A 22,347-nucleotide genomic window follows, 5' to 3' on the forward strand; every position below is an offset into this window, starting at 1 on the left:
TTCGCAGATAAATGTGGGTGGCAAAATAGAAATCTGTATACTGTCGTACTAGCTCAATGAGTGTGCTCCATCAACCGTGAATGAGATTCACTTAATTTTACCTGCACTGGGACACTCATTTCTCCCTCCATATCCGGTGTTTGGGAGAGTAGAAATTGAACTGAAGAAGCACGATACAATCGTGATACCTGAAGAATACGTGAAGGTGTACTACTGTGAAACTGTTTGACGAGTGCATAGGATAAAATGAGAAAACCAAACCAGTGGTAAGTTCTAATATGTGAAAAGATATATAATTCTAAGCGGAAAAACCCCCCAAGGCACCAATTCTCATTAGAGAAAAACCAACGTATAACACTGACACTGGAATTGTGAAAAAGGTTTTCAAAGTTGATGTCAACGATACGAATTTCTTCCTACCACAAATTGCCAAAAGTGTTGCTGTGAAAAAGAAGCAGCTAGAAGACTTTGGGAGATTGCTGACACTACATTTTGGAGAAGAATAGATAGCTGTGCCGGAGATGCAGTTCTAGAAGGAAAAATTTTGTAGAGAAACAACCGAAGAGGCTTCTGAAGATGAACTTGAAGGCGGAATGATGGAATATTTGGAATACCTTTAGTGTAAAAGTAGATACACTCCATTGTATTTTTTTTAGTTTCATACTCAACTACTTAAGACATTCGTGAGAATTCTTATACTATAAGGCGTTTTTATTTTTACTTTTATTTTTTATTTATTTTCTTGTTTTTGTTTGTTTGTTTGTAGCATTTTTAGCGACATTCTTTAAAAACAAGAATTATTCTGTTTTAAAGTAATGGTAAACATGTACATCACATTTCCGATAAATAAAAACCCTTTTCTTATTATTACATATACTTGAACGAAAAATGGTTCTTATCAAAAGGTTTTTGTTTTCAAACCGTCCTTTGTCTTGAGTTTAAGTTTCAAAACGTCCCTTATCCAAACTAATTCACTTAATTTCTCTTTAATGGTGAACACTACCAAGAAATTTAACAGGAAAATAAAATATTATTGGCCTCAGTAAAAATATTCTGAGTAATATAATGCTCACTTAACGACATAACGAAGATGTTAGACATTTTTCTTGATTTCCCAAAACTTTAGAAAAGTGGACAAGAGACATTTTGAAATCAAGCTCGACAACTGTAAGATAACATTAATCTAAACTGTGTAGGTTATATTTATTCCTCTTGTATTTGCTTTATAAACATTCATAAAAGATGGATCTAAATTAAAATATTTCTCTATGCTACCGACAACAATAGTTTGTATTTGAATCTTCATATAGCTCAATTAAATCATCAAAACATCAGCATTTATCTATAACTTTAAGAAGATTTAATCTACAGTAGACTCCCGAGTATCCGGTCTAATGTGGCAGAAGGGCAGGCCGGATAGGTTGTAGTTCTATGAAATTTTCACTGTAGTACACTAGAAAAGCATACCCCAAAAACAATTTACGAATACAGTACTGTACAGTTATAATCAGGAACAGCGGCAAGCGTACTGTATTGAGGTCCGTTACACACTGATGAAACAATGAACAATGAGCAAAACATTGCTCTTTTCCTGTCACAACTTGTATTTTGCACATGACACGTAGGAGAATCGTAGCAGACGCCCGTTTCAATGCCTTGGCAATGTTGCCAATGCAATGCCTTGCTTTCCTCATTTAATTACGATAAAAGAAAACGAGGCCGGATAGTCGCGAGCCGGATGCTCGGGAGTCTAGTATATTTTAATTTCAATTTACCGAAACAGTACATTAGATAAGCTAGTTTCCCTTAACTTGTAATAGTAAAATTTTAACTTTAATCGATATGATTTTTATTGCCATCCGCCACTGGTTTTCTTCTGTCTTTGGCTTCTAATTCCAAATCTTCCGTATATTTTCCCGTGTCGTGCTCAATGGATCTGAATGTACCAAATAACCTGAATCAACGTGAAATGGGTAAACAAGACTATATTGATAAGTGGAGAAAACAACCGATTTTGTTCCGATAGAAGAATTGGGGAGGGAATAAAATATTTTTCTATTTGTGAATGAACTATACAACATATGAAGTTACAACTGTAAAAATAAAAAGTTGTTTCGGACGAAGCATTTATCCACATTTTTCTTCGGAATTCAACGAGAATCGTGAAGAAGTTCGTACCCATTGGTCGGAATAGAATTATTTCTAAGCCAAAAATAACACCGAACTCGAATACAAATTAAATCCGAATTTAAGGGGAAAATAAAACGAAAAGTTCAGGTAACTATCTATTACTCATTCACATGGTCACTGCTGCCTTTTATAGGTTGCTCCTGTTTTATAGCGAAATCGAATAAAAAGTAACCAATTTTTACACAATAACCTTAATGCACTGTATAAGCTCACTGAATTGTCGATTCTGCTATGTTGTTCTTGCATTCAATTTCCATGCATACAATCCTATTCACAATACGTCTTCATAATAAATATGTTGTTGTACGAATATAATTTGATAACGAATTCGCCCAGTATTTCTTATAATGTTAGTATGTGTATAATCGGCAAAGACATATATGTGGCATATTTCATGTCAAAAGAGTAGTAAATAAGGACAATAAAATGAAAATAAAACTTTCTTGCCCATTTAGCAACACTTTGCTTTACTCATTCTAATTTTCGTATTTATAATTCTTTTCCTATGAAATTTACCACAAATATACATTTCCCGATTATACACATAATATCAGTATTAAAGGTACCCTGCAAGATCATTATCAAATTATATTTTTACAAGAAGACAGTTATAGATATGCGACAATCATTTTGGACATGAATGTACCTCGTCTTACAATAAATATTGTCTCAACTTTTGAGTATGGCTGTACTTCCGCCCGTACAAGCGAGCGAAGTCAAGAGTGGTGTCGTGAGTCATTGCTGGATGACCTGAAGAACTGTAAAGGTGTCAGTTGTAAGTGTTCAACATGGAACAGGGCGAGTATGAAAATAGTATGGTTGTAATTGCTTTGCACAAGGTAGACAAATCACCAGGGGAGATTTTCAAAATCTTCATGAAGCTGCAAAATTAGTAAAAAAAAATTCCTCTACCGAACTATCCAGCGCTTTGTTGAGATCATGCACAACACGAACTGTAAAAGTAAGACTACGCATAATTACCAACACCGGTGCGTGTCCGAAGAAATCCAGTTAGAAAACAGTCAGTTATGGCTCGTGAGTTAAAGACGTCGAAAATGTATTTGTCTCGCACATTAAGTAGTGATCTGGGACTCCATGGTTACAAACAACGAAAGGACATTTCCTGACAAATGAACTGAAACGCTGGAGGCTCTTAAAAGCAAAGCGCTTACTTAAGCGTTACGCAGCATATGAGCACCGCCGAATCATTATCACAGATTAAAAAAGGTTTTTAGTGTTGAGGTAACTGCCCAAAATGACAGTATGTATGCCACATCCTCTACAGAAGTGGTGAAAAGGCCCCAAGGATACAGAGTGATCAGCATCGTGCTTCATAGTATGGTGAAATGGGATCTAGAAGGGCACAACGGAGCTCCATTTCTGTGAAAAAGGGGCCAAAATGTCAGTCAAACTGTACCAGGAGACAGTGCGAATCTCACCAACACGCTCTTCCATAGACAGAGCTTGAGTTTCCAGCAGGACTAAGCTCTAACACATAAGGCACGGACAACCCAGCACTGGCTGGAGGAAATATCCCGGACTTCATTTCCACTTCAGATTGGCCTTCTGCAAGTCCAGACCTCAACCTCAAGCCTTGGACTACAAATTGTGGCCCAAGTTTCAGGAGATGGCTTGCAAGAAGAGACATCCCAATATTGCAAGTTTAAAACGGTCTCTTCGGAAGACAGCTGCAGATTTTCCAGTTGATGTATTGCGTAATGCAATTGATGAGTGGCCACAGAGACTTAAGGACTGTGTGCATGCTAAAGGTGACCATTTTGAATGATCTTGGTTCATAATGCATCCACGTAAGTCATGTTATTAGGGTATTGAAATATACCTACCCATTTTGTGTTAATATACTTATGGACAACTTTGGGACAGTATTTATGGTAAGGCTAGGTAAAGTACAACTAAAAAACCGTTGAATACAACGCGGCAGCGAGACTCTCTGCTCCCTTGCCCTCGCCCAGTAACTGCGATAAACACAACATTAGTATCCCTAACCAAAATTAGCACTGCTACCCTTGTCAGGTAATACAATAATAATTTTCTTACACATCTGTTAGATGTAATACTGTACAAAATATTAAAAATATAAAAGAATTGTTAAATGATATTAATAAGTTACACAATTACTTCGATTGACTGCTTCAGACTCACTTTATTGGGCTCCCGTGTTTGAATTAATGGCTCATTTCAACGAATAACCAAAATGAGAAACCTTTCGTAAGCAAAATCTCCAATATTCCCTGATTCCTAGGTTAAGTACCTCATTCCCTGACTTTTCCAGGATTTCCCTCACTCCCAAATTTGTAAGAATCGAGTTTTTAAGTGCTTCAATACCCATCTATTCTAAAAAATTATACCAGCTACAATAGATGATTTACTTACAGAATAGCTTAGAACCAAGTTGATCATGCCTTCCTTTCCTTCGCCTTGTTTCCCCGTCAATGGGAACCAATCCTCAATCGTCTCCCCTTTCATCACAGCCTGAGGGATAGGAATATGCGCCCAGGCTATCAACTCATCCATCGTAAACGAGCATTCGTCGAAGATTTCTAAGTAGATAGTGGTCACTCCTTGCGGCAATGAACTACGGGAAAATGTATGACAAAAATATAGTCTTACAAATTAATAATAATAATAATAATAATAATAATAATAATAATAATAATAAGAAGAAGAAGAAGAAAAATAACAGGCTTTTATATTCCAGTGTGAAACTACGGTAGACTTCTAAATACAATATAAGAATCGAATACCCGCATTAGTACATCTATAACTACTGGTTGCAACAGAGGAATAAAATCAAAGATACAGCCTGTTTCTCGTACCTGAATCCACATCAAAAGATTATTACTCGCTATCTTTTACTGTTTTTTCTCTATGAAGATTAACTGAAACCGGAAGTGCTAATTGATGTCTATCACTTCCGGTTGTAATAAGGAAATAAAATCACAAGTGAAACTTATTCTTGCGGTCGCTACCTATGTATTTCCGTTTCACTCATTATACAATGAGTGTTGTAACCGAATAATCACACATGTTCACCACTTGCAAAAAATGAAATGAAATCTTTGAGTTTTACGTCCCACGATTATGCCAGTCAAGCTAAAGGAGACGATGATGATGAGTAATGAATGAAATGGTGGAATGAAGAAAGTCGGAGGAAGCGGGAGAACCCCGAGGAAACCCATGCACACGGTGTTTGTCCACCACAAAGTTCACTTGGCGGGGGCTGCGATCAGACCCGGGACCCCAAGCACCAGAGGTGAACGCTATACCACTGAGCCACCACGGCCCCTAAATTCAACACTTCCAGCTTCAACAGATAGATCAAGTAGAGACAGAACTTATTCTGGACAGTGAGTCTCTGAAAGAAAAAAAAAAAAATCGCTTTTCGGAATGTCTTACAGTCTTTTGCTGTATGAAAATAAGTATTGAAAATGAAAGAAATAGTACATCTTAACCACTTCCGGTTTGGGAAAAGTGTTGCGGGTGGTGATGGTATGTTCTCTTGAGACGCTGAATCGATTGTTACAAATCCACTTGTCTCTATCTACTACCATTCTCGATCAATAACCATCAATGTTGAAATGGAATCTGGTTAATTCTTATCACTTCCGATTTGAACAAAGGATTAACGGAAGAGATGGAACCTATCCATGGTACGCTGAATGGCTTGCATCGAAATATTTTAGTTTTTCTTCCATGAAAAGTATTGAAACCGGAAGTAGTAGTAAATTTCACAACTTCCGGCTTTGGTACTGTTGTGGGTGGTGACTATAAGTTCCTCTGAGACGCTGAATCAATTAAAAATAAAAAGTTTGTTGCGATCTATTACCGTTTATGTTCTATTGCATCAAATATTGAAACTGTAATGATCAATTTTAACCACTTCTGGATCGAACTGAGAGTTAACGGAGGAGATGGAACCTGCTCTTGGAACGCTAGATCACATCGGGCACAGTTTCTTGTAGTCGAGAGTCACGATTACAATGTTATAGTAAGGAATCCTGAAATTCAGGAACTAAGCAGACAATTCAGAAAACGAGAATCTACGCCTTTAACGAGCCACGTATCACGCACTCAGATCATCTGTCGCCACAGACTTCTGCAGTTGTTGTGTACGTCTTTCCGTCCTCTCTTTAAACTTTCGGTTTCATTCACGCAAACAACGATTACTCGAAGTTCACGGTGTACAGTTTATTCACTGGATGAAGATCGGATTGTATTAGAGTTTAGCGTCCCTTTCCAGCAGCGCGGCTATATAAGACGTGGAAACTACAGCTTAGGTACAACTAGAACCATATGAGCTCTGCCGGGAATCGAATCCAAATTTCTCGTGCCGAAGACGCGTTCGGCGGCCACGAGTTTTTCGCACTAAGAATTTGAAAATTTTGCGTTTCGTTTTCCATATTTCGCGTTTTGTCGCATTTTCCAAATAAAGTTTCGCATTTTGTAGCTCTTGCGAAAAAGAATTCCCTGACATTTATTACAGTTGTTTCTTTTATTCATAGATCACTATAAAAATAAACCATTAATTATCTAAAAACAAAATACACTGAATATTTCACTTGATATTGTCAATTTTACTTACAGAAAATTATATTTTTTTAAAAATCAAACTGAAGGAAAATCAGTAACTAAACTTACTATGAGTAGGAAAGTTTTGCTGTCTCCTGAAAACACATAGGCAGAAGTTGCATTTAAGCATTAAACATAAGTATGTTATATATTTCCACATTTTATTCCTTCATTTTATATATTGGTCACTTATCACCAGTCCATACTTGAAAAAAAAAAAAAAAAATCTCACTATTGGCATTGCTTGTTGGAAGCCACACATATGTAAATGCATTTACAACAAACTTCAATCAATCATCACTTCGGAACTCCCTACATCCAGCTGCGATGGTGATAACTAACGCATAACATGTTTCCTATTGCCGTGTCCGAATCACCCAAAATGCACCGTTCATGCCACGTTCTACCGTTTCATCAGCAGAAAACTAGCGTTTTAAAAGTAATGAACGTACTTTTAAAATTTCGCGTTATATCGCGTATTGTTAGAAATTTCGCACAAAACTGTTAATTTCGTGTTTTATTGCGCATTGGGTAAAGCTCGTGCCTCTACTAATCATACAGCTACGTGCGAACTCACTCGACGCTAAACTGTATTATGAACTTCAGCCTCGGAAAACTGAAAATCGCGTATGTACTACTGAAAGGAGGTAACACCGATTTTATTTTTTTTTTACACATCATATCCTCTATAGGTGCGATTCTATAACACACAAAGAACGAAACAGTTGCCGACTGGACGGGGACTCGAACCCGGGACCTACAGCATACCGTGCCAATGCGTTAACCACTACGCCATCCTTTCCGCTTCCCAGAGCAGCCACTCACTCTTTCACTCTTGAAGCTGGTGCTCTCATCCCGGACGACAAGTGGTTAACGCATTGGCACGGTACGCTGTAGGTCCCGGGTTCGAGTCCCGATCCAGTCAGCCACTTTTCCCCTCTTGTGTGTGTTATTGAGTATCGCGTAGTTCAAACTTGATGAATGCTTCGAAAACACTCACGTTCCACTCCTACTCCAGCATGACTGAATGACCTAGCAGCAACAAAGGTGGGCGATGTACTCCAACGAACAATGTTGCAGGGCTCATAGTCAGGGTGTCTACTGAGTTTCATTTTTAAAATTCCAGTATATTTCGAGTGTATTCAGTATAACTATCACCAAATTCCTGTACGTAATACAATGATTTTTTAAAGTTCTTTAGGAATAATCATACTCTTGATGATTTCAGGTTTGTAATTGTTTTACCATCAAAAGAATATTTTATTTTTAATAAATTTAGTTAACCTTGATTTTTTTTTATTTTTTATTTTTTAACATTTTTAAAGGGCCCCCAAACTCCCCTCACAGCCCTCCACTCAATCCATTGCTTTAAATGTCTAATTACAAAATGTATACAACTCTTGCTTTGGAAAAATTTACAATCTCAATGGATACAAAATTGTTTCTAAGACTATTAAAACAATTACAAAAAACTATTGTTGACAGATTATCAGTTTCATGATTTTTCCAGTATGGATCAAAATTCCAGTATAATTTAAGTATTTCCAATATCAGTAGACACCCTGATAGTGGTCTGGTCTCCTGTAAATAGTTGAAAAGTGACCAAAAGCACACGAAAAAGTGACTAAAATCTCATCATGGCCCTTTTTCCTTTCTCAATTTCTCCATCAGCTTTCTCTTTTGTTGTTTTGTTTCATCTTTTCTTCTTCTTTTTGAGCTTTCTCCTTTCTTAGGTTTTGTAAGTATGCTCTGTAGTTACGGTAAGCAGACTTAGAGGATGTAAGAACCTTCTGAGCAAGTGGAACCAATTCTGGTCTATTCCCAGACATTATATTTAACTTAACATTGAGAGTTCTCAAAGCCATGAAATATTCAAATTCATCACCTACTCTTAAGAAGAACATACAAGAAGCATAACACAAGATGAACCACACAAACACACACACAACGTTGAGCGGAGTGTTAACTATTACGAGAGAAATCAAAGACTATTATGATAGAAGAAAGAATGGACACAGAAGAGTTCTCAACCCTACATTGAGAGCTTAAGCATCCACCAACCATCCACTGTGCTTTAGAAAAAATAAAAGCTGAAGTGAGAATAAAGCTGACTGTTTCACATATGGCAGCAAGCACTGAAGCTTTCAGAAGAATAAAGTTTCTGCCTTTTTCCATTTTATTTTTATATTTTTCTTAGAAAACTGCCAATGCAAAACATAAATCACACAAAAAAGTCACTTTACCGCCCCAAAAAAGTAACTTTTAGTGACAAATTTGAAAAAAAAAAAGTAACTTTTAGTTTAAAAAAAAGTGACTCGCTTTGAGCCCTGATGTTGGCTTAGGCTTAAAAAACTCGCATTTACACGTGTCACTTTGAGCTGGTACTCTTGAACAATAAAACTCTGGATAATAAAAACTGGATACCTACCACCATACTACTTTATTCCATCGTGGATTTTTCCCTCCATTTGGATCGGTGTGGGTTTCGTAGACACAATGGCCAACTCGTAGCCGAACGTAAGGATCCATACGGGTCATTCCGTAGTTTTTCACTAATTTCGCCTGTAAAAATAAATGAAATGAAATTTTTGAGTTTTACGTCCCTCGATTATGCTGGCTAGGCTAAACGAGACGGTGAAAAACTAATGCATTTTGATAACATTCTAATATAAGATTCTAAACATACTATTACATCGATATGATATACAAACAGTGAAATAAATGTACTACTGGACAAGGAATCGAAACCAGATCAGTGAGATATTTATTAAAGAATTTGAAGCTTATTCTTTCCCACTATTTACTAAAAAGTTACTGAACTCTATCTCAGAAAACGCAACACTTTCATAAAATAGTAAGATATTGGAAAGATAAATTCATAGCTTCAAATCAATCTGGTCTTTGATTCAGTTTGATTGACTTCATAATATTAGCCAAAGGTCAAATTCTTGTTAAATTTGAATCCCTGAACATACTTTTCTCGTCATCCCAAGAAAACTTACATGAAATTTTCGTAGAACCTTTCGTAAATAACTTACCACGTACTGATGTTTACCCCTGCATTTTATAGCAAATATAAATTACTGATTCAAATGACTTTTAACGATAGAAAAAGTACGAGAAAAATCACTAGCATATGTTTTTTCTAGACACCCTTACAAATCTGAGATTTTTTAAAAAATAAATGTCACGTGGTTCTGTATTGTTCCTTCAGGTTATCAATTACAGTTACTTTTGTTTTCGTAGTCACAGGAGCTGAATGTGCTGCCTCTTCATTTGAGGATTAATTGGCCATTCTATAGGAGGGGGAAAAAGAAAACAAAAGAAAACTTTGTACAGTCTGTACTATCTTGCACTCATTTCAGTAAAGTGATGGCAAAACCTGCATTCCATTTCCGTAGAAGACAACATTTTATGTAAGTCATAACTTAACCCCTTAATGTATGAATTAATTTCGTCATTTTTACATTTTTCTTTAAGCATTATATACGAGAAACAGTGAAAAAGTTCCCGGATTTTTATTTTTATGTGCAAAAAACCATCGATTCAAAAAAACCCGGCTTTTTTCGCATCTCTACCATGAAGTACGTGAATTAGTTGCTCCTCTTTCTGAAACAGCTTTACAACTTTTCAAACGGTAACGGCACATGTACTAAACATATAACTGCCTAAGAATTTTCAAGAGTTTTTCATCTTTCACACACTGCAGCATCCATTTACACCTATTGTTTTGTCCTAACTTTGGTCTCGTTTGGAAAGCTCTACGTTTTATTTATTTATTTTTTCTGGCCACAGCCCTTTCAGCAACTGGGATCAAAGTCAACCACCGTGTTTCGACAAAAATGCAGAATGATTCTCTGACAAATAGAGGTGTACTATAAACAACGCAACTTTTTAAATACCCACCATTTTTGTTCTACTAAGTTAGCAACACTGAACGTTACACGATTTTCATGTGTTGTGTTTGTGGTTAGTAGTCCAAAATGCCGGGCAAAAATGAAATTTTGTGACCTTTTCTTTATCAAACCATAAAATTTCGTAACATTTTTCAAGAGGGAATCTGGGTACGAATGAGGCCGAATTTTCATGCATACGATAGAAGCATGCTTTGCTAGCGATTTGGTAGCGTCTAAAGTCGACCACAGACAATTCTGGTGGTGAATTTTGATGTTTCATTGAACAAAATTTTCCAGTCTGTACTTATATTAGCAAAAAAATACTTATATTAGTACAGATAAAAAAAAAATCGTGACCCAAACACTAAATTTCTTGACTTTCATGACCGTTTTCTGATTTCGTGACCGACAGACACCCTGAGAACGGAATAGCACGTTGTCGTACTGAAAACTTATTACAGATGTGCAGAAATTGTTCGCAAACTTTGTGGAATGTTTGGTCAACGTCATCACAATCGATTTATTCGGTGCATTGCGTTCACCAAGCATTCCGGGCATTTCCCAAGTTGTGTTCTTTATGGCCATCCTATATAAGCAACAATTAATATAATTTGCTACTTACTTGTGCGACTGTGATGCTAAGCCTTCCGACAGCGTTTTGTGCAAAAGGAAGTCCAACCATCTGTTGTTGTAAAGCTAAAGCTGCTTGCTGGTCAGCCGCTTCTTGCTGCTGTTGTGATAAGGCTGTGATTCGCAGGAAATCAGGAGGCAACGCCCCAAGATATACCTACAAATAAACAATTACAATTAAAATTATTATGTAGGCGCATGAGAGGATGATTCAAATTAACAAAGAATTGATTACTTATCAATAAATCCTTTCGTGGGAAAACTAGAAACTTTTCATACATTTCGGAAGAGCAAGCTATTTCCGTCTTCAATGGTAAGGTAACAAAAAGGTGTGTACAATTTGAATGTATATATTTGTAACTTCACTAAAGTACAATGACAATGCTAAAAACAATGTTCATACTAGTGGACTGTAAGGCTTGATTCGTACACCACATGAATGCAACCAAATATAAATTCACTGAATTTACTGATTACAGCTTCAGTTTACACACAAAAAATAATACACGAGAATAAACATATTCACAACGTCTTTAGTTGTAAATGATTGTATTACGATGGCTTATTGTTTGTGCTATATTGTATGATCTTCGACCATGACATATGGTGCACCAAAACTGCATGTTCTTGCCTCCACACACTTCACCAAACAATAGAAAAGTGTTAAGCAACTTGAACACTGTTGCCAGCTAAAGGCACACACACTGTTAAACACACAAATAATCCCAAACAAGGTGTAAAGAAAGGAATACATACCACAGAATGAAAAAATATAACGTGAAAGATACTAAAATTCCACGAGCAGAGCACAGTGCGAAAGAATAAGTTGAGTTGAAGAAAGCACGATGTCTATGTGACGTCACTATTACCAGATCCAAAATACACTTCGCACAAATTCTATCGATGTTGCCAAAATGCAAATTTAAAGCTGGTTTATATATATGAATAAAGAAAGATTGTTTAATCTCCCGTTGCTTCTTTGTTTTTGCTAAACCTATTACATTAATCGGCTTTATATTGTGTTTATGTTGTTTTAAGTGATGCGCCAATCTCAACATGTCCTCTTCTTGTAACTTTTTTGATTGCTTAATATGTTCTGTAATTCGGGTATTGATATCGCGTTTCGTTTGACCTATATATGAAGAATTACATCCACACAGAGCAGAATAAATCTTGACTTATTCAATGGATCAACAAAATAACTTTTAAATCCGGGAAGATGTCTTTCTAAACTTTTCGGGGGGAGGGGGGGTGCAGGAAGCAGATATACTACGTTTTGCAAGAATACGTTGAACTTTTGTTGATAATTGTGCAAAGTACGGAATTCCTATCCACGCGTTTGCTCCTTTGGGAATAACTGTTTTAGAGGTTTGCACCGATCTGCGTGTTTGATCAAACCACTTTTGAGTTGATTTTAGTTTAGCGTTCCGTTCAGCAGCGAGGCTATATGAGAAGTGGACCTACTGATTAACGTGGAATCCGAACCACATGAGCTCCCGCCGGGAATTGAACCCGGGTCTCCCACGCCGAAGGCGCGTACGATAACCGCTTAGCCACGAGGGAGCTCTTAAACCACTTTTGTAAGGCACGCAATTTATACTTTTTTTTTCTCCTATTTGTTATAAAAACTGTGTGTGGTCCTTAAGATCATTTGGACGATCACAAATTAACAAAAACCTATGAAATAAATTTTCCTAAATATTCGCCTTTGTACAGTGGGGGATGGGCTGACTGTTGATGTATGTAACTAGTACCCGCAGTAGGTTTTCGATATGCTTTTGTTATAAATTTATTACGTACACGGGTAATCAATAAATCTACAAATGGAAGACAGTTATCAGATTCACGTTCAAGGGTCAAGATCAGCCCAGAATGCTGACTGTTGAATTGTCCAAATATTTGTAGAAGTGTATTTCCATCACGTACAATTAGTAAAATGTCATCGGCATAACGGTAATATATAATAGACTTAAATGTATTCTGCTGTACACAGAAGTTTCAATCTGATTTAAAATAATATTGGACAGTATCGGGGATAGTGTATTGCCCATGGCTAAACGATCATTCTGAAAATCATTATTTTTAATTTTTGAGTGTCTATTTATTTTCTGACTTTAACCTCCCACGTTATGCACCGAAGTTAAGGAAGAAGGTGGTAATGAACGGATAATAATAGTGAAATAAAGAAAATCGGGAGGATTCCGAGAAAACCCACGCACAAGGAGTTTGTCCAGCCCCACACACACCAAAGGTGAGCACTCTACCACTGAGCTAACGCGACCCCTGGCATGGTTTTATATAAAGAACAAACTTCTGCAAACAACAGAATTAAATACATAGTAATACAGCAGTATTTTAGATTTACACGTGTAGGGATACTAGTTCAAAATCATTACAAGAGCTTAACGATGGATATAATAAGGGAGTGCATATGAAAGATAGCTCTACTAGATGCTATTTTCTACCAGCGGTATACTTCTGCATAGTGCACAGAACCTGTATTTTATGTTTACAAGTGGAGCCTTACTGGTAGGAAACCATGACAAGTGCTATTGATTATTGCCGAAACACATTTTTTTTCCACTACCCTCGCTTAAATGTATACTCATCATCGCTGACGCGCCTGCTCCATTCGGACGCAAGCCCGTGCCATCACATTGACCCATCAACTTCGCCTTTCCCTAACTCGGCTAGATAACATTTGAGCTTCTTAGTGACCACCTAACACAGATTGATTTGCGCTTTTTGTACTGTAGTATTTATGCTACACATCCAAAAGGGGTTAAGTTTAGTTACCCCTCCGCTTTTTATAAAAATCAGGAAAATTTACAAGAGAAATGAAGTAAGAAATGACAATTTGAAGTTTTTATTCGATGTTTAGGAATGTAAGTTCGGCAGGATAGTTATGTTTAATACGAGAAAAGATATGTGGAAGTTAGTACTAATTGCCGGATGCGGAAGGTTTCAGCAGCATGGTGCTTGTAAAATATGGCAAACAGGTGTAACGGATGCGCAAGAATAATGAAGAAAACCTTTTAAATTTTTGTGAAGCCCACCTAGTACTGAAGTCAAGTGAAATGTAAAAATGTTTAATACTTTGAGCACTGTTTCTTGTATGTTGCAAAGTCCAAGGGCATCTTCAGACTGGAGGTGCAACTCTAAACTTAAGCCTCCAAAAGCCTTATTTATACGCAAATCGCAGAATTGTAATTGGTTATAGTTAAGGAGACGTACTTCCCATTTAGGGAAGGACGAGAAACGCCATACTTTCAGGAATTATTCATTGACTATCTAGGATGTTAAAAAGTAGGTAATATACTGAGTTCTTGCCCTTGTACTTAGGGTGTTTAGGTAGTGCAAGAGTAAGATGTATCCTCGTGCACGGGAGATGAGAAGTAGCTGTTCTTAACTATTACCTTGTAATTTTTCAATAATTACTTTTGGTGGCCCCCTTGAATTTTATCTATGCCAAGTGAGATATTTTCATGGCGCCCAGTACGAACTTTCCTGGGCGAATAAAAAGGAAATTAGTGAAGTAAATTGTAATTTTACAACAATTATTTCTTGTGGTGCGCCAAAATTAAACCTGTACGAAGGAGAATGATGAATTGAAACGCTCTATGGTGAAGAGCACTACGTAATATCCGAAACCATTTTACTACTATATCTCCTGAAAATGTTTCAAGTTTTGAGGACTTCTGGCCATCTACGGAACAAACTCCAATAATTTTACGAAGTGGCCCTCACAATCTTAATCCGCACGAATTTCAGTACCGGTCACCCAGCTTGTATATTTTTAGAAGACTGCCTTTCATTCTACAACCCAACTAACAAGCACCTCAACGAGATAAAGGTTTAACTGGTGCTTGCCCTAACTCAGTTCTTGAATCATATTTATTGCAAGCATCAGGGTAAATTACAACTACTGTCATGTTCTTCAGTTACATATAGTATTTACGTTAGGTAAATTTTAACAAATTGTGTTCTATATCAACCATTGTGTGTGTTCGTATGGTACCGGAATACATTATAAAATAATACTTTAGAACTTATCACATCACTTGTTATCAGTACAATTATATCTTACAATTTATATTTCAAGAGTAGGAAAACACTTACGCGTTTCCTTCTCTCCGCATTTTTCTCAACAGCTGTCACATTCGCCATGATGTTTGTTAATAAGACGATCACGAGTTGCCTTCACAGTGCTGCCAGCACAGCTGTCAGGATGTAGTAACATAATCAACTAAAAAGAAACTAAATATGTAAATACTTCGAAGTCGGAAACATCGGTGTAGAACTATATGCTTAATGAAACCATTTTATGTTGACAAGAGAAACATATATGTTGATTACTCAGTAGCAGTGGCGTATTTACGATTTTGTTTCGCGGGTGAGTGCTTTGCTAACTTTATTCTTGGATATGTGAAAATTCTGCAATATATTTCATTTACTTTAATATAGTAAGTACCAGTGGCGGCTGGTACTATATGTTGCATGGTTGTGCAACCGGATATTTCTTTAATACTAAAGATATTTTTAAGTATTAAAGTAGCGTATCAGTAAAAAATAAACCTTTGCTCTTGAGCGCAGAACAGTATTGATGCATTTCTAAAAAAATTAATTTTAAAAAACTGAAAGAAAGAAAGTGATATACAAATCCAGTGGCAGCAAGCGTTGCCACTGGAAGCAGTAACATTGAGCATATGGCAGCGAGCTCCTATCTCTTAACATGAGGATGTGGATTTATTCTTGCATCGCTGCTATCCTGCCGTATCACACGTTTCCAGTTGCTATTTCGTTGCAACTGGTAGGCTATATAGTCAGCTTCTGTAGTAGTTACGAATTCCTCCGTTTGGCAGCGCTTGACTCAATTGATAGGTTGAGTGAGATATAGACGCTTGGAAGAAAGAAGTTAAGGCGGATTTTCATGCCCGCGTTAGAACGGAAGCATCACATGTAGCGTATTCACCGTAAATTATTTTCGTTTTCATACATCCGTGCGTGTACTGCGCCAAATTACTACTCCCTAGCTAATGCGCATGCGTAAAATAGAAAGTTTGCGACTTCCGCCATGTTAGTGAATACAATAGTGTACGCGCGCTACTTCCGTCAGAATTGAACAAATTTCTACTCTGACGCGAGTGTAGCGCGCCATCTCCGATGCGTGATTTCATTGGCTGTTTAGCACAATCGCTCGCAACTCACGGAGGTAAAGGACACATGAAAATCCGCCTTTAGTCACTAAACAGAAACTCGCAAAGAGCAAATACGCGTCTGGTGGTAGCAGGGGCGGATCCAAGCTGAATATTTGGGGGAGGACAGTCGTTCGAAGTCAATAGATTTTATTTTACATTTATAATACAAAGGTAAAAATTCTTGGGATAGATTTTATTTTTAAAATAAAAAATATCCTATTCTGGGGGGGAAGGGAAGGGGGCGATCGAGACTCGAAGAAGAGAATGTCTTACCACTGGTCTAATTCCTAGCTGTGTGTCGCTCGTACACATGATCCCGTGTTCAATTTCCGGCGGAGAGCATAAAAAATTAATCTCAAATTATTCACTTTCAATACTTATCTGTCTTCTTTAGCCTAAATTGCTGGAATCTTAAACTATAATAATTTTTTTCATTTTTGAAGGAAAAAATCTTATATTTCATGCTTCTTTATAATAGAACAGCAGACAAAGATACGTAGTTACTGAAAATGAACTCTTTGTTCCTTATATTCATACAAAGAAATGCTAACAAAATGCATATTGTCGGAGGAGAGAGGTGTTTCTGTACCTTAAAGAAAATAAAGCGGGACATATTTCCAGTAGTGATGCTTTCTATTCAGAAAAACTTGGCGAGCAACATTTCAGATTTTAATGAAGTAATAGAAGAATTTGAAGCTCGAAAAGAACGAAGAAAGACCTTTCATTCTAAAATAATGCATAGTTTACTTAATTAAATAATTTTGTTTAACTGTGTGCATGAATATATGCAATTTTCTTGATTTTTTTCTTCTTTCTGGGTTAACGATATCATTTATGGCTTACAGCACATGCTATATATTCGATTTATCTCTTGTTCAATAACATGAACGTAGAAGTTTTTGTATATAAATAGTGTATAAACGTACATTGATAGTGATTGTTTGAAAAAAAAGGAAATAACTTATATATTAAATCAATATTAGAGAATACACTTTAATCAATAAATATACAAATGGAGCTTATAAGGACTTTCCTCTTCATATTTCCTGAATATTTTTTGGATAAGACTCAAGAATGCTGGGGAGAGGGGAACACTTGCGCGTAACTACATACCTTTGATATTGCAACATTGCAACCGGTACTTCTACAGACCACGAGTCGCTACTGGTAAGTACGTCACTGCTTAGTGGTATGTATCTCTGTATAACTTTCAGAATGGGGTGTTTAAGCACGTGCTTTTCGTTGTTAGATATCCAAGGAAAGCAAGGGCACTGCTTTCTCTGTAACTTTGGAGGGCCCATTCAGATGAGTGTTTGGTTGCAGACAAGGGTATAAAAAGGCATATGAGGATTTTGAAACAAATTGAATTCCAATTATGCCAAATATTGTGTATCTATAAAAGAATACATATAACAATAATAAATACATATAACAATAATAAATACATATAAAAATACATATTCATAAAAAAATACATGGGGTTCCAAATGAGCAGTGAGGCCCCGGGACCCCAGGATCGGCGCCCTTGAACGAAAGATATGAAGATCCTAGGGATCCAAGGAAACTATGAGCTAACAAGCTAATTTCTAATTTGAATTGCGAGGGAAAAACTGAAACATATACTCGAAAATCACGATGAATTTCACGGTCAAATACCAGATACTTCAGGACGAAAGATTTTCTGGTGTACACTCAATTAAGAAGTCCATAGATTTGTAACATTTACGAAAAGAAACATCTAATGTTACGGTAGACTCCTTGTTAAGAATCAATCATTGTTCCAATTCACAAGAAAGGCGACAAAATTACATACAAAACGATAATCATGCCTGTTGTACTGTATGGTTGCGAAACATGGTCGCTTACTCTGAGGGAAGAACATAGACTGAAAGTATTTGAGAACAAGATCCTGAGACGAATATTCGGACCCAAGAGGAACGGGAATGGGGAATGGCGTTAACTTCATAACGAGGAACTACATAATTTATACGGTTTACCCAACATTGTTATGGTCGTCAAGTCTAGGAGGCTTAGGTGGGCAGGTCATGTAGCTAGAATGGAAGAAAGTAGAAATGTTTTCAGTCTTGACTGGAAGACCAATCGGAAAATTACCATTAGGAAGACCTAGGCGCAGATGGGAGGACAATATTAAGATGGATCTAGCAGAGATATGAATACAAAGTAGAAACTAAGCAGTTAGCTAAGGATAGAAGTCAGTGGAGAGCTTTTGTGAACGCGGCATTGAACCTCCGGGTTCCATAGGCCATAGAGTTAGTTAGTTAGTTAGATAGATTCCTTGTTAATTAAACAGCATTCAGTATAGGACTACTCCTGATCTGATAGTTAAAAATGAATTAAAACGAAAATAACTATTTCATGGCCCTTAAATTGTGTGTGCAGCATCTCTATAATGTTTAAAGAAAGTCTTACAATATTGTAAGTCAATAAATTTAAGTTACCAAAATCAGAAATCTCGATCACAAGGTCATAGACTATTATAGAAACAGCATACTTATTTACCAGTCTACAATACTGAATGAAATACAGTACTTTATCCTATTGTTAATCTGTCGCGTACTTTGAAATCTCATTGAGCGTATAACAGTTTCGTCATTGAAACTCAAATATATATATATATAAAAATCCAAGCAAAAAAGCAGTGAAAAATCTCCGTTTCTTTTTTTAAAGTTTTTTCTGAGCCCTTGCATCTCTATGTGTACTTATAATGTACTCCAGTCAAAAGAAATGTACTCTTTCCATAATTGTGATGCTCACTCGTATGCCTTTGATGTATAATGAATTGTTATGAGTAAACTACGGGTTTAACTACCTCAATGAGCCCTTTGCAGTCATCAACTACAATAAATGTAGTGAAAATTTGGTACTATGTTGGATAAAAAGTGTTTTCTCAAATTACCTATGACTCATTTGAATTTTAAAAGTATGAAGAAACAAGAAAAGTGAAGTCCGATAGTATTTACATTGAAAATACGTTAGGATAAAGCTTTAAACGTTTTTAATTATATGGACATATTCAGTAATCTATAACTTGGAAACAATTTAAGAATATTGTAAGTATTAATATACATATCTTTTAAATATGAAAAAGATTACTTATAGTAAGTTAAGAAAGACATTAAATCACCTGGTGTAGTTTGGTACATTGTTATATTTACAAATTTTACTTTCAGCTTTACACATATCAGTATTTATATTAATATTTTATTACAAACACGATTATTTTAATAGCCTTTTACACAAGCATAAATACTGGCTAATAGATTTGGTTGAGCATTTTCATTTTAACAAAAATAAAGTATGCTAACTGTAACTATATTTAATCACATGCATTTCAGAATTATTACTTGAGTTAACAGACTTTATCTATGGAGTGTGTAAACTTGAATTAATCTCTAAACAATGATCCAATTCTTCTATGAATACAAAAATATAAATTCCATATTTGGGCAAATAGCCTCAGTGTCTCTATTAAACTTAAACTTGAAATCCCTCACTTCAATGCACAATCAATTATAGGCTGAATTCAATCAATGTTGATACAAAATAAGCAAATTACAGATTATTTACTTCTAATTTACTGATTAAGGGTTAACTGCTGCGTTTTAGGAAATTTACCGGATTAATTGGAGAATTTATTGTAAGGAAGTATGAGTGAAAGTCAGATAAGGGGAATAGTAAAAGTTAAGAAAGTGGCTGTATTTGTTGGATGTTTTTGATGTTGTAAGCAGTACTGTATGTGGAGGAGGATGGACTATTTCGCGGAGAGGTACATCAAACACATCCAACAAATACAACCGCTTTCTTAACTTTTACCTATATTTGTAAACCCCTTACATGATGCTTACAAATACAGGTAATAATAATATAAGTAGTAGTAGTAGGAGTAGTAGTAGTAGTAGTACAGATCCATAGACTGTAAAATGCACAGAAAAATTTAGGCAAGTCTTTAATTTGCCCATTTCATGTCGAGAACAGAACCCAACCAACCCCGTAACATCAAGCATCGTGATTTATACTTTTTTTTTGACATATCTCTCAAAAGTCATGTGCATCAATCAGAGTTGTAGACTTCACACAAAAACAGCTAAAATTTTTGATCGGTTGCCTATTCGTATACAGGAATAAGTGTCCATAGTTTTAAAAAGAGAAACTAACTAACTCTATGGCCTGTGGAACACGAAGGTTGAATGCCGCATTCACAAAAGCTCTCCATCGACTGTCCTTAGCCAACTTGACCTAGTTTCTACTCTGTATTCCTTTTCTGCGAGATCCACCTTAATATTATCCTCCCATCTGCGTCTACGTCTTCCTAATGGTCGTTTTCCGATTGCTCTTCCAGTTAAGACTTTGAAAGCATTCGTACTTTCTTCCATTCTGACTACATGGACTGCCCAACTCAGCCTCCTAGATTTGATGATTCTAACAATGTTTGGTTAACCGTATAAATTATGTAGTTCCTCGTTATGAGGTTTCCGCTATTCCTGATTCCCGTTCCTATTGGATACGAATATTCGTCTCAGAATCTTGTTCTGAAATACTTTCAGTCTATGTTCTTCCCTCAGAGTAAGCGACCATGTTTCTGAACCATACAGAACAACAGGCATGATTATTGTTTCATATATTTTAAGCTTCAAATTTCTCGACAGAATTCGTGACGACAAGACATTTTGAACTGAATAATAACACGAATTCCCTGATTTTAAAAAGAAAATATTTTAATTCGTATTAATTGAGAAGGCACGTGATTGTGAGAATACAGTATAGAGCGTAGTTTCCTCCAGCTAGCTTTCAAAAAGAGAAAAAGCGTAGTTAGGTATTGGCAAGTTGTAATATTAGAATTAAATTAAATAAACAACTAACTGGAATGTAATATAGACATTGAAAATTGTTAATGTGATATAAACAAATGTGTAATATATATTTTTAATTAAATATAAAGCTCAGAAATGGAGAAAGCTTCTACAGCATCCCCGGAATCAACCGACAGTGAAATGACGGATGTCCAAACAATGTGGAGCTTACCTCCTCTGGACGAGAGACGAGGCTACTACTCGGAGTTCATCTCCAACGACTCCCCCATCGTTGGAAGATATAAAAATGTGATGGGTCCAACTGTGAGAAGCAGTATTGTTTGGAAAACAGTCAAAGGACGCCATGTGCCTGTGATAAAAAAGTTGGAACAAAGAATTCGACCGAGAAACCTGGCTCCTCAGGAGAATTGGATTCTTTCAGAATACCAACAGAACATAGTAAGTATATTTGTGCTTAACATTTTTTTCAATATTATTAGCTATTGACGAAAGAGAAGATTGTTCAAAGATGATATGTGGAAATGTCAACAGATTTTATTTAAGTACATATATTTTTTTTTAAATGTTAACTGATTTCAACTTGAGGGTAGCTAAAAAGCAGAAAATAATACTAATAAGCTTGTAACACCTTAGCTGACGTGTAGGTTCGATCGGAGGTCATATTTTTCCAAGTTCGACCCTAGCCATAGGAACTAAATAGACGTTTCCGATTGATTGCAGTTTGCAATTGTCCAAACCTTCTTGTGCATGTATGTATATTATAGTAATACAACAAAAATTGTCACTTTGTGTGTTGATAAAAATAAAAATATAATTATGTTTGGGTTACATTTCGTAAGAACATGAGGCATATTTTTTCAAACGCTGCCCTTTTAAGAAAATACGCATTTTGATCATAAGAAAGCGGGTGAGGTTCGAAGTTGGTCCACTCGAGTGTGACGTAATGTCACATGATATTATCGTGGGGGAAAGGTGGAACAGAACGAACCCTGCGGGCTTCAAACCTCTTCG

General features: G+C 36.2%; 2 protein-coding genes across 2 annotated transcripts in view; one reads left to right on the plus strand and one right to left on the minus strand.

The window, feature by feature from the left end:
- The window catches only part of LOC145669480 (toll-interacting protein-like), a 35,444-nt gene extending 19,904 nt beyond the window's left edge, over positions 1-15,540 (minus strand). The window contains exons 1-4 of the mRNA XM_081737655.1: positions 15,426-15,540; positions 11,299-11,463; positions 9,209-9,342; positions 4,585-4,786 (exon numbers count right to left, since the gene is read on the minus strand). Of these exons, the coding sequence (XP_081593781.1) occupies positions 4,585-4,786; positions 9,209-9,342; positions 11,299-11,463; positions 15,426-15,473 (549 nt within the window). The 5' untranslated portion in view covers positions 15,474-15,540. The remainder of the gene's footprint in view (positions 1-4,584; positions 4,787-9,208; positions 9,343-11,298; positions 11,464-15,425) is intronic.
- Positions 15,541-19,480: 3,940 nt separating this feature from the next.
- Positions 19,481-22,347, plus strand: part of LOC145670651 (dynein axonemal heavy chain 1-like) — a gene marked incomplete at its 3' end in the record, with an annotated part of 1,762,390 nt that continues 1,759,523 nt past the window's right edge. The window contains 2 exon segments of the mRNA XM_081739441.1: positions 19,481-19,575; positions 21,465-21,774. Of these exon segments, the coding sequence (XP_081595567.1) occupies positions 21,472-21,774 (303 nt within the window).

Source organism: Thermobia domestica, chromosome 14 (genome assembly GCF_964235325.1).
Source record: "Thermobia domestica chromosome 14, izTheDome1.hap1.1, whole genome shotgun sequence".
NCBI classification, from domain to species: domain Eukaryota; kingdom Metazoa; phylum Arthropoda; class Insecta; order Zygentoma; family Lepismatidae; genus Thermobia; species Thermobia domestica.